The sequence below is a fragment of the Rutilus rutilus genome, assembly GCF_951802725.1.
Source record: "Rutilus rutilus genome assembly, chromosome: 10".
Classification (NCBI taxonomy): domain Eukaryota; kingdom Metazoa; phylum Chordata; class Actinopteri; order Cypriniformes; family Leuciscidae; genus Rutilus; species Rutilus rutilus.
Window position 1 is genome coordinate 32,000,020 of NC_140215.1, and position 13,644 is coordinate 32,013,663.

The window sequence follows — 13,644 nt, forward strand, 5'->3', positions numbered from 1 at the left end:
TTTGCCTCAGTAAACTTCTAATCACTGCTTATCAATAGTTAGTACGGTAGTTAAGTTTAGGTATTGAATAGGATTTCTACATTTTGAGGGATGTAGAATATGGTCATGCAGAATAAGGCATTACAATGTGCTTCATAAGTAATAAACAGCCAATATACTAGTAATATGCATGCTGATATGCAACTGGTTAAAAGTGAGAATTGGACCCTAAACTAAAGTGTTACCCATTTTCCTAATGCAAAATCTAATTTCTTTGTCTTGATTTTGAAATATGGACATTTCCGTGAAAAGGCTGAAACTTTTTCTGCTGAAAAATCCAGCATAACCAGCCTGAATTACTTGTTGGTCCAGGCTTTTTTATGCTGGTTAGAGCTGGTATAGTGCTGGTCTAACCGGTGGACCAGTACAGTCATGCTGTTCTCAAGCTAAACTGTGCTGGTGACCAGCAAACCAGAAACGAGCAACCTGTGTGATTCAGCCAAATAAACAAAATATTCGTGAGCGCACATGTACAGTATATTGCATTTTTGCTTTCAGAGTAATCTTTAATTTCAAACTTCTTGCCGCTAAACATGTAACGTTAAGTCTGTGTTTGAGTTTTTTTTTCTTAGTTGGTTTTGCACTGCTTTCTGTTCTGTTGCCTCTGTAAAACAGGGGCTGTTTACACAACACCGTTTTTAACTGAAAACAAAAAACCTTTTATGCGTTTTGGCCGTTCATTTAAACGACAACAGCGTTTTGGGGGCCTGAAAACTTTTGAAAACAGGTTTCAAAGTGCAAGTTTTTGAAAACAAAACTGTTATTGTCTCTGTGTAAACCGCAAAAAAGCTAATTTGTGACAACGGTGACATCATGCGCATGCGTATTATGTGCTGAATCTATAGGCGCGTAGTTTTCTTTACAAAGTGACATCGCCATCTACTGGCCTGGCAGCATAATACAGTGTTTTTAATAGTTTTTGTGGATCCATGTGAATGGGGATCGTTTTGACAACATTGTCGTCTGTATGCGAAAAACGTGAAGGAAAAACTTCAGAAGTAGATCTGGCTGCTAAAAAGCATACATTTTTGAACGTCCCTCACCTGTCGCCTGCATAGGAGGAGGGGGTGGTGGAGGTTCAGGCATGGACACACCATGAGCCGTGCCGTTAGCCACACCTCTGTGACTGACCAGGCCCTCACCGGACAGCCCAACTACGCCCTCTGACCCTGGTAGATGCCCGTTCCCCGATGGAGGGGACGTCAGGATGGCTATGTCCCCATCCCCTTTCTTCTGGATCTTGATGGTTCCCTGTTTCTCCAGCTCGTGGATCTTCTTCTCCAGGTTGCACTGCCTCTGAATGGCCTCGTCCTTCTCCTTCACCATCCGCCGTAGTGTGTGCACCTGAGAGCTGGCGTCTTTATACACCTCCTATCACCACAAAGTTAACACAAACATAATGTAGAAAGCATTTTTATACTTTCAAGCAGCCTTTCCCAAACAGGGTTCTGTGAGTTGATAGAAAGCTAATTAAAGTAATTTAAATGTAACATTAAAATAAATAAATGATCAGAATAAAATTGAAATCATGATACAGCTTAGTGTGATTATAAAATCAAAGGCTGAGATTGAATTATGTATATAGTTAGTTGCGCTGTGTGTTTCAGAGTAAAGCGTGGTGTGATCTGGTGTTTTATAACTTTTTTATTACAATATCACATATTCACTTCTATTCACTTCACATAAGAAGTGAATATGTTTATATATATATATATATATATATAAACATTGTTTTGTTTTAAAATAATTAAAATAAATCCGAAAACAAAAAAAGATTAAATATTTTTTCAGTTTTCTTACATATCATGTGACCATTAACCGACATCAAAGAAACTGTGAACGTGAATGTGTCGTTAATTTTTGGAAATAATAACTTAACATCTCACAGGTACTTGAAATAAATATTTTAATGTCTAAGGGGTTTGGCTGACCAAAAAATAGCATAAGCTATTTATTTATTTTCTTGACACCTAAATAACAAAAACTTAAGATGTTAAGGGAACATGAAAAAAAATATATATATATATTTTTTTGGAATGGATGATTAAAAATGGGTATTTCACTAATAAAGCTAGACCTGAATATGAATTATCACATATGAAAGGTGCACTTACAGTGTACTTACAGAAGAGAGTAAAGAGTAAGAATAAGAGTAAGAAGACTATAACGTAACTAAACATGATAAGGTTAGTTAGGCTAATTTGGTAAGTTTAGTTATTACCCAGTTATTGCACTGTAATTATATAGAATATGTACATGCAGAACATGACTGTTCAATGCTATCAATGCTTCTTTTTCAAATCTATTGCTGTTTACTATTATTGGCATAACCTTTATTACATTAACTAAATTATTGTTACGCAAATTGCAACTCAGAAACTCAAGAGGAAGTGATGTAAGGATTCATCTTTTACCCGAATAGACTCCAGTTCTTTATTTCTCTGCATGAGCTGTTTCTCCAGCTCAACAATTTTCGCCATCGCCTCATTCTCTGTGTCCTGTAACTTCTCTGTCAGCTAAAAAAAAACACAAACAAGAATCAACAAGAAATAAGATTCCAGCTACAGAACATGGAGTTATTAAGAGAACTGAACACAGAATCACCATGGCAGAAAGCCTACAAGAGACCTGAGCATTTGAGTTTTCCAAACTGTTGAGACATGAACACTAAAATCTCCAGACCTCATGAGTTCAGGCATTGTTGCATACATATTTAACTTCAGATTCACATTCATTATCACTTCAGTATTCTTGACCAATCTATTAAGAATATAGTACGCACTTATGCAGTGCACTATAAAATCAATGCCGCACTAATGAGGAAATGACCTCAGGTCAGGACGTCATCCTATGGCCAGAGGGCCAACAGTCACAAGGTCAAAGGTCAAGCTACTGTAGATGTATGATGGTGTCCTATCATGTTTCATTATCATTAAAGACTTTCCGTTGAACTCTAATACTGCTTAAAACCCCCCAAAAATACAATGATCAACTGCTAAATGTTAAACTGCTAATTCATTGTGTCAGAGATCTGGTTATCCACATATAAAGCTTGCTGTTATTCATTATGACATAATGCAAATTCCATAAGGCTAATGAGAAAATATTGGCAAAAAATGACAAACAAGACAAAGGTGATATTGTTCTCTGGTGCTGCAGAGTTAAACTGAATGCTTTAAATGGAAAGCACTTCAATGGTTGTTTTTCAGGATTTTATTAGACATTGGTGAAGAGTGTTGTACTGTAAAAACATTATTAACATGAGACATGTTCTCCTCTAGTTCCTCCACTCTCTCCAGCGCTGCGTTCTTGGTCTCTGCGTCCTCCAACAGAGCCCCGACATCAAACACGTTATCCAGGTACGCTTGAATCTGCACGTGCAGTTTATCACTCTCGGTGTGCTTCAGTTTCTACTCAGAGACACAGGGAGAGAAAGAGTGAAGGATCCTCTCGCAGCTCACTCAACATTTACACTGATACTGAACATTAGCCCCAAAAGAAGCATTCCAGCATGTTTACTTACGTCCAGATATTCGTCCAAGCCCAGCTTTGTGAAGTCGTACTGTAAGTGCACTCTAAAATTCATGTCTTCCACAGAATGAACCACAATGTTAATGAACTGCATACAGGCAACCTGCAAGACAATATACACCATACACAAATTAAACCCACAAATATAGACAAATTTAAGGTGAATTACTGATGAGGAAAATAGTTTTAACTCTGAAATAGAAATGCAAAATATCTTTATTATTACTGCAAAATTTTGCAAAGATATGCATGTTGTTAGGTTAAAAGAGCAATTTAAATACAACTAAATAAAATCTGCATACAAAAGAACATTTATAACTCACAAAGTTCTACATATCCCTTAACCTTCACATGTTCGTTTATTGAGTATGTTGGCTTATTACACGCTTATTACACATATAGAAAATCTCACCTGCTTGATTGTTTATATCGTCACAAAATGTAAACTATATTATTGCTCAGCTCTAATCTTCTAAATGTGAAAGTACAGTATTAAGATATTTTTAACATTAACTTAATGGTTTTCTGTAAAGCTGCTTTGAAACTATGTGTATTGTAAAAAGTGCTATGCAGGTGTCACACAAAATTGTCTTGAGTACACAGTTCTCTGTAATACTTAATTCAGAAATCGCTGAATTCAAATGTCTTTATACAATGAGTGCAGAACTAATAACAGAGCATTGTTCCTACATAGCTGTGTTTCAAGTCTCTCATATCACTCCACACTCTTTAATGACATCCTATCCTCAGTTCAACTCGAATCAACACATAATGTGCATTTATTTGGGAAGTAACTGTGTAATATGTGGGGAAATGTCCAGTCAGGCATATTTACAAGATTGTGTTTTCAGCTACCTTTGTCTTTAATAAGTAGGCCTATTTCACAATGCTTTCAGATGCCATAAGGTGTAGAGAGAGCTCCCATCTCCATTTAACACATTTTTTTCCATGTTCAAATTTAATTAATCAAATTTACCCCAAAATCAAACCCCTAAAGCTTGCCTTTTACTTAAACTCCAAATGATCAGGTTTTAAACCAACGTAAAGTGTTTTTCTTTGCACAAAAGGGCTGTAATGTTATGATGCCATGTCTTTCTGATGCAGCTTAATGAAGCTCTTCTGCAATAATCTAATTTACTTTTAAAATTATATCTCACAGCTGAATACTGTCTATCAGTGGTACAGTGTTATGTATTTTAGAGGATTAATAACCATGATTGCAAATGAAAATGTGTATATGTGGATGCTGGTCTAACACATACCATGAAGTCGATATTATTATCTTCATTCTTGAAATGCTCCATGAGTTTCTCAAACCGCTGATCTTCTGAACACACCTGCAAAGCAATAAAGTAAGAGCTCATGCAGTAAAATAATGTCTAGAGAAACTGAAATGAGATTTTGATCCTCTTAGGAAATGATATTAGCTTGATCTCTCCTTCCCAGAAACAAGAGATATGAATAAATAATGGTGTGCTGTTCCTCCCACTAAACTAATCAATAACAATGCGTTTAGCAGGTGTGTGTACCTATTTGCTGTACAGGACTGTTAGCCTAAAATGTGTCTTGTGTCTATTACACTATGATTGGGTGATTCTGGGACACAGATCACAGCTTTTAATCTGTAAGTGTTTCTGTGATTCTATTATCTGCAGTGTTGGGTCATGTTAGTGTTTCTGTACCTCTTTAAAGTGATCAAAAGCTGAGAGAATGATCTCATGACCTCCTCGAACCAGACACACGGCAGCCAGCAGCTCCAGCACCAGAGCTTTAGTCCTGCACCAGCAGAGAGCAATATCACACATATTAAAACATTTGTGTCATTACTGCACTGTAGGCTACCTCTTAAGCATTGTTCAGATCCAAATTTAGATTTTTGTGGATATCCAATTGGAATCCGATCATAGTTAGCAAGTGTGAACGGCAAACAATCACATGAAATGCGATTTTTACAAATCTGTTTCGAGCTCTATTTATATGTGGTTTGAAATCCAATTTCTGTTAATCCGTTTCAGTCTGACTGTTCAGATCCGATTTCACGTAGTTTAAGTGATTTTCTCACGCCACGTTAAAAGTAAACATGTCAGACGTTGTTATAGGAAACATGCTGAAAGTCGCTGCAGAAACAATGCTGTGTTGTTGCAAGTGCCAGACGAGCAGAAAATGCTAATATAACAGAGACATGTTTTGAGACCGGCGTGGAATAAAGCCTCCTGTGTTTCTGCTGCTGCCTCAGGAGACGCAGGAGTCTTATTGCACTTAATGTAAATAAGACATGTTGCGGTTGTTGTTTTTGCCATATGCAACATCATTGCCATTGAAACCAATGCAGATATTGCGTTAAAAACGAAAGAGCGGTATGGGACACACAAATCCGATCTGAACAGTTGTGATGCACAGTGTGGACAGTCGATAATTCAGATCAGATTCCAATTGGATAAAAAATAATCCGATTTGGACTGACAGTGGAAACGTAGCCCTAGAAGAAGCAGAAGATCTGCACTACCATTTTAAAAGTTTGGGGGTCAGAAAGTTTTTATTTTTTATTTTTTATGAAACCATTACTTTTGTTTAGCAAGGACACATTAAATTGGTCAAAAGTTACAGTAGAGACATTAATAATGTTGCAAACGATTTCGATTTCAAATAAATGCTGTTCTTTTGAACTTTCCATTCATCAGAAAAAGTATCATGTTTTCAACAAACATATTAAGCAGTAAAACTGCTTTAAACATTTGTTAATAATCAGAAATGTTTCTTGATCAGCAAATCAACATATTAGAATGATTTCTGGAGGCACTGTGACACTGTGATCATGTGACACTGAAGACTGGAGTAATGATGCTGAAAATTCAGCTTTGATCACAGGAATAAATGACATTTTAAGGTATTTTATAACTATCTTTATTTCGATAGTCCACTTTAGACATTCTACTAACTATAAGTAACTTTGCAGCTACATGTCAACTAACTGTCATTATAGTATTAGTAGACTGTCTGCTTAATATTTGCTAAAACTTTATTTTGTTGGTCCCACAATAGATATTCTACTTGGCAGGTACAAGTCAACTTATTCTACTAACCCGAACCCTAACACCTAACCATAACCTAACAGTCTACTGACGGTCTACTACAGTCTACTAATACTCTAATGAGAGTTAGTTGACATGTAGTTGCAAAGTTACATATAGTTAGTAGAATGTCTAAAGTGGACTATCAAAATAAAGTGGAACCCATTTTGAAATATATTAGATATAATAGAAAACAGTTATTTTAAATTGTAATAATATTTCACAATATTACTGTTTTACTGCAGCCTTAGTAAGCATTAGAGACTTCTTTCAAAAACAATTTTTTTTTTTTAAATCCCCAAACTTTTGAACAGTAGTGTATATAACCAAAAGTAATAATTATTTCTCCTATTTATGTCATCTAAACTGATGAAGTAGGAACTCCTCCACACACACACACACACACACACACACACACACACACACACACACACACACACACACACACACACACACACACACACACACACACACAGATTAAGGAGTCTGTTGTTATTGCTGCCAGTATTTATGACTCTGAAAGAGGAGTCGCAATGAATTAAAGCGGTGAATTCTGGGAAAGTGCTCTTTATTTCACACACACACACACACACACACACACACACACACACACACACACACACACACACACACACACACACACACACATACACACACACACACACACACACACACACACACACACACACACACACACACACACACACACACTTACTCCATCTCAATGGGTTACCTGGGATTCTTATTGTTCAGACTCAGTGCAATTTCATTCACAGCATGAGGGTGAGACATGACCATGTTGAAGCCATACTGAGAGAGAGACAGAAAGAGGACTAATTAGTAAACATAACAGGAACTTCAAGATTTATTATCTGAAAATAAAACATGATATAGACCAAACAGCCTACTTGGTATGAAAACCAGTCCCACCAGGATTTCATGACTTTTTGTGTGTGTGATCAAAATGACTGATTTTGTGGCGGCAATTTCCAGATTCTTGTGGAAAATTAGCTTCTTTTTTTTACCACATTTATCACATTTTGCGTTAAACTGCTAATTAGGCTGGATCACACACAAAAAAACAAACAGAATTTTGTAGCATGGAATCGTGCAAAACTGGAGGGACTGAAAGTCTATGAGAGGTCCTCAATAATATAGATTCAAAGGTTTGTGTGTGTTTTACCTGGTAGTTCATGATGGCTCGTAGGCACATGATGCACACATGAACATCGTCTTTCTTACAGACTAATCTGGAATTCTTCAATGTCCTCCGGCTGGATAACGTATTATTAGACCTGAGAGCAAAACAACAAGTCAAGTTTAGTATCCAATTAAATCAATATCTAACATATGAAAATACTGTCATCATTTAGTTACCCTTATGTTGTACCAAACCCATTTGAACACAGAAGGAGACGTTTAGCATAATGTTCAAGCTGTCCACATTCACTTTCATTGCACTGAAAAGAACAGCTTGAACATTCTATGAAACACCTTCTTTTTTTTTTTTTCTACGGAAGAAATAAAGTTCAGGTATAGGGTTGGAACAACATGAAGATGATGTTATTGTTATAACATACATTTTCATTTAAAAGTTTTGAGATTTGAATTTGAAAGAAGCCTCTTATGTTCATCAAGGCTGCATTTATTTATTCAAATATACAGTAAAAACAGTACAATTATGAAATATTATTACATTTAAAAATAAAATAAAATTACTGCATGTGATGTTAAAACGGAATATTCAGTAGCCATTACAGTAGCCTTCAGTGTCATTATTATCAATGTTGAAAACATGATTAATAGGACGTTCAAAAGGACAGCATTAATTAGAAATTATTATTAGAAATTATAACATAAAATGTTATGTCTTTACTGTCACTTTTGATTCATTTAATGCAACCTTGCTAAATAAAAGTACCCATTAAAAGTATATAAAAGTATCTGTTTTATAACCATTCATTAAGAGGAATAACTACTTTTTATCAAATTATCTAATCTAGCACCATATCCTGATTTTAGAGTCGCAGGACTGTGTCAAATCAATACTAAACTGCAGGATGATAATAGTGTCTTTAAATGATAATAGTGCTGTGTTTAGGTCTGTCAGCAGCATCTGTGTGTGTGTGTGATGTGCGTTGTCTTAGAGCAGTCAAAGCGCTCAGTGCACACATATCACCTCCACAACACAACAGCGGCGTCATTGACATGCATGCCAGCCATCAGGCCCGAGCCAAAGGCTTTTATGTGTGAGAACAGAGACGCACAACAACAGATGCACACAAAGAACACACACACAAACAGGTATAAAACATGTACATGTTAGAAAAATATATACATTATAGTATAAATGAATGATTCTGTAGATAAGGGCATTCAAATATACTCAGAAAAAAATCACGTAAACAGAGAAATCTAAAGAGGCACACAAATACACACGCAAACAAACTAGACGAGGTTTACACACACAAACTAACACAATGGGCACACAGTTCTTTTTCAGGACTGTCACAAGACGAGCTGGGCGTGATTTTCCGAAAACACACACACACACACACACACACACACACAATTCAGCAGTGCCTGGGGCAATGATTTGTGCTCAATGCTGAGAACTCATTCAGTAACACACACTGGAATGAACACACAGTCTGCACAAGTGTTGTGCGATATGTAGTCTACGATAATATCATAATTGTTGTTAATGTGAAAACTTTAATTTGTCATTCAATTTGCACAAAAAAAAAAAAAAAAAAAAAAACACGCCTTGATAGTTCATGCTTTTACAGCATGACATATTAGAATGCAGTTAGAATGACCCCAACATTCCATTCGTTTTTGTTATATTTCAATATGATATATTTACGGAATATCACATGAGCCAGCATGCTTGATTTCACGAATACTAGCACGATTCCAAATGTGATTGAATTTATACAGCAGTTCAGTAAACAAGAAGTAAATATTGTGAGTTAGATATTAGAAAATATATATATATTGTCAATATTGTCTGTTTTGCTCTATTTCGCCATTGACAATAGTAACAGAACTGGTGTGCGCCAGTGGCGTTTTTTCCCCCTGAATGAATTGGCATTTTTGAAAGAATCAATGACTCAATGATCCAATGTAAAGAATTGGTTGAGTGATTCAATGACTCACTCATAAAAACAGTCACTGCGTCCGAAATTGCATATTGAGTAGGTACTACATTTGAATTCAAATTTACTTTAAGACTGTTAAAAGATATGTTCTATATAGTATGAATATGGGTGGTATGAATGAAACCAGTGTCAGTTGTGTCGCTTCACTGCCATTCATAAATCCTCTGGCCTCATGGGATATAAAGTGTCTGTCGAATGCACATTTCAGAATCTCGGCAGAAGTAGTAGGTCATCCGAGGACTTTTCACATACTATATTTTTTTAATACTATGTATTCAGACGTACTACTCTTTTGGCGTAATGTTTTTCATTACTATATAGTAGGGAGGTTTTCAATTTTGGACACAGCGTGTGACTTGCCTACCAGCTCTTGGTGGTTTATATATCATTTAATTAAAAATAAATAAATATTTAGATGTGGCTTCTGTGCCATTTCTGCAGTACAAAAAAAATTGATTTTGTGTATTTCACAATATTATCAGTAAGGGAAAAAACACTGCTGTAAACTAATCACTGCACAGATTATGAAGAATATAAAAAGCTTGTCCACGACAGGCCTAAACCAGTGAATGTACCGACATCAGATCAACACACTCAGCATAATCACAGAAAAAATCTTTTGTCGATATTGCACACCCCTAGTCAACACTGATTCATAGGAGAACACAGCTGAGTCACTGTTGTGATGTGGTCTGTCTTTCAACTTTGACTTAAGTGAGAGTGTGAATGTGGTTTCTTCTGAGCTCTTTCATCCAGAACATCACAAGGACCTACTGTAGAAGCTCTTGCAGAGAGTACTGTAAAACGTGTGTGTAATGTCTTTGTCACATATCCGGATGTATGACTGTGCTCATCCGGAACACAATATTCTTTACTCGTATCTATCAGCCGATTTCACAAGCACACACGCTTAAACACGTTCTTTTTAAAATTGCAAAAAGTTGATGCTCCAGGGCAGGCTACATGTTTTATTATAAGAGAACAGCGCTAATGAAAGAACTGATCAGGATAATGAAACTTGAAACTTATCAAACATCCTGCACTTATCAAACAACAGAAAATCAATTTGTGTGATCCGTCATTGGTCAGTTTGTAAAAACAAAACGAAAATTCTACATGCGCGCCTACTTCATGGGTCCTGGAGCAGATCCTGTCCCTGTACATTCTCACAACACAAACGTCCTAAGCATGTAACTGGTTATTTAACGTCCTACGCATGTAATAAAAGTGTGAGCAAGTTACATACAGGACTATAGCAAATGTCAAAGTGTTCATTCTGAAATCTGAATACAGATTTATGTTTTTTAGGTATGCACATACAACTTAATTCATATTGTAACCTACATATTCACCTTGGTTATGTAATTATGTTATGTGTTGTTATTACAGTAACTTAATTTAAACGATGCGCTGGCTAAATATCGCTTACTGTGAATGGACTTAAACACTATGAAATGTTATTTCCAAGATTTTATGCTGTCAAGATAATGCAAGGTATACAATTTCTGCTAATAATCCCAGATATATGTTCATATTTAATATTTCCTACTTAATTACATAGATACATTTTGTGTTAGTTACCTGTGTCTGCAGTGTGCAGTACAGTTCACATCTGCAGTAACAATTAATTCACAATCTAGATGGTGCAACGGGTATTAATTCTACGCAGTACTTAAAACATATTTTACGTCCAGCCTAGTCTTACAACCGTCCAGCTGGTGCAACCGGCCCTTGGGGTTTAAAAGTAAAAAAAAAAAGTAAAGCTTTGTTTAAGCCTTTTAATGATTAATTCGAACACATGTTTTTTCAGCTTTTTAACCCCTAAATGTGTAATTTGCCAATTATATTTAACTGTGCTTGAATCTATCAAATAAGAATCTGTAGAGCTGTTTTATAGTTGAAATTGAAGTTGTAATTATTCACGGTTTCCTAATTAAAGAATGCGACATTGACACTATGGTGTAAAGCTGCTTTGACGTATTGTATAAAGCGCTGTGTAAAATTGTGGATTGACTTGACTGTAAGATGTCCAAATCATCCTTTTAGTGGTATAGATGGATGAATGTCTGGTGATGTGCTGATAATGTTTTCCTCGGGGTTGAGTTTGCTTCATAAACAGTAGTTACATAACATCCCAGTTCTGGCAAAGGACTTGAAAGACTGGATATAAGGTTAGTGATTATTTTTTTACACTCGTCACATGCTGTGTAATGAGTAATCTTGTGGCGATACTTTCCAAACAGTGTGTATTTAATGCACATTCAGGTACAGTATCTTGCCACAAAGACTTCCAATGGAAGTACATCACTACAAAGTTTTCCTTTATTATAAATTGAGGGATGAGACTCATATCTGTCAGTTGATTTTACAAGCACACACGCTTGAACACGTTCTTTGTGAAGTTGCAAAAGTCGATGCTCCAAGCTACTTGTTTTACACTTAGAACAGTGCTTATTTTAAAGGACTGACTATTAAAGGACTGACATATACATAGTTACACTGTGTCTCATATCTAGACATTAAGATCTAATAGATATATCACAGCAAGCTACATAAAAAAGGCATCTGAAATAATAAACTAAGTGCAATGTAGTGTTGTCAAAAATATAGATTTTTCAATATATATCTATCTGAAATGCTTCCAAAACTAATTTTCCATAAAATAGATACATGAGCTGCACTTTCTCTCTCTGTCATCCCTCCGACAGCGAGTGACACACAAACCCGCCTCTCCTCACTCCCTCGTTTCATTTGCTCCGGATGAATATTGTTGGTGTTTCAGGGCTTGAATTTCGGCGTGGAATTGTGCGTATTGAACATAATTTCACTCATTCCTGCAGATTTTGTGCTCACACCCAAAGTGCGGGACATCTCAGAACTAAATTGAGTTATTTTTTCCTGCTTATCGTGCTGAAACAGTCAAATACACACAAAATAATGCCGGTCTGAGTATTCACGTAAACAGTCAGTTATATTTATATTTTAAGAAAGAAAGCGCATGTGTAACAGTATAATGAATCCATGCGTCAGGTCTTAAAGTGACAGCAGCCTAATATTCCTGCTGCCAAATTATGAGATACTATTAAAAATATCAGTAACACTTTACAATAAGGTTTAATTAATAGTTAATGCATTAACTAACATAAACTAACAATGAGCAATAAATTGTTTACAGTATTTATTCATCTTTGTTCATGCTAGTTAATAAAAATACAGTTGTTCATTGTTTGTCCATGTTAGTTCACAGTGCATTAACTAATGTTAACAAATACAACTTTTGATTTTAATAATGGATTAGTAAATGTTGTAATTAACATTAACTAAGATTAATAAATGCTAAGTATTGCACATTCTTAGTTCATGTTAACTAAAGTAGATAACTAACGTTACAAAAATATCTATATGGCAGTTTTTCCCCATGGTATCGATGTCAAATTTGTGCCCAGTGAAAATGCTGAGTGGCTAGTAACTTTGGAAAACCACTAACCACAGTGGCTGGTGAGCAAAAAAGTTAATGTCAGACTATTGGAAATATAATCTGTTATAATTTAAGTGGATATACAGTTACATGGTGTTCTTTGTGCTATAAATCTTAAAAGTTATAACAACAACTAGTATTATGTATTATAAACTGATAGGACACAACATATTATTATTATTATTATTATAAAAAAATTTGTTTGCATTATGTATACATTATAATGCCTTAAGAATACCCTGGTAGTGCATTATAAATACAGGCTTCATAGAAAGTGTTACGCGGAAGTTATATTATAAACAGTAGGTATCACACTCAATCTAGCGCAATACTATTTTTTCATGTCTACAGAATTCTATAAAAA

The 13,644-nt window shown here is 35.5% G+C and overlaps 1 protein-coding gene across 6 annotated transcripts in view; it reads right to left on the minus strand.

The window, feature by feature from the left end:
• fmnl2a (formin-like 2a) overlaps positions 1–13,644 on the minus strand; it is an 88,155-nt gene that overhangs the window by 19,297 nt on the left and 55,214 nt on the right. For all 6 annotated transcript variants that reach the window (XM_084422358.1, XM_084422360.1, XM_084422361.1 and 3 more), the window contains exons 7-14: positions 7,825–7,936; positions 7,375–7,451; positions 5,253–5,346; positions 4,833–4,907; positions 3,563–3,673; positions 3,300–3,449; positions 2,454–2,555; positions 1,083–1,410 (exon numbers count right to left, since the gene is read on the minus strand). In XM_084422358.1, the coding sequence (XP_084278484.1) occupies positions 1,083–1,410; positions 2,454–2,555; positions 3,300–3,449; positions 3,563–3,673; positions 4,833–4,907; positions 5,253–5,346; positions 7,375–7,451; positions 7,825–7,936 (1,049 nt within the window). The remainder of the gene's footprint in view (positions 1–1,082; positions 1,411–2,453; positions 2,556–3,299; positions 3,450–3,562; positions 3,674–4,832; positions 4,908–5,252; positions 5,347–7,374; positions 7,452–7,824; positions 7,937–13,644) is intronic.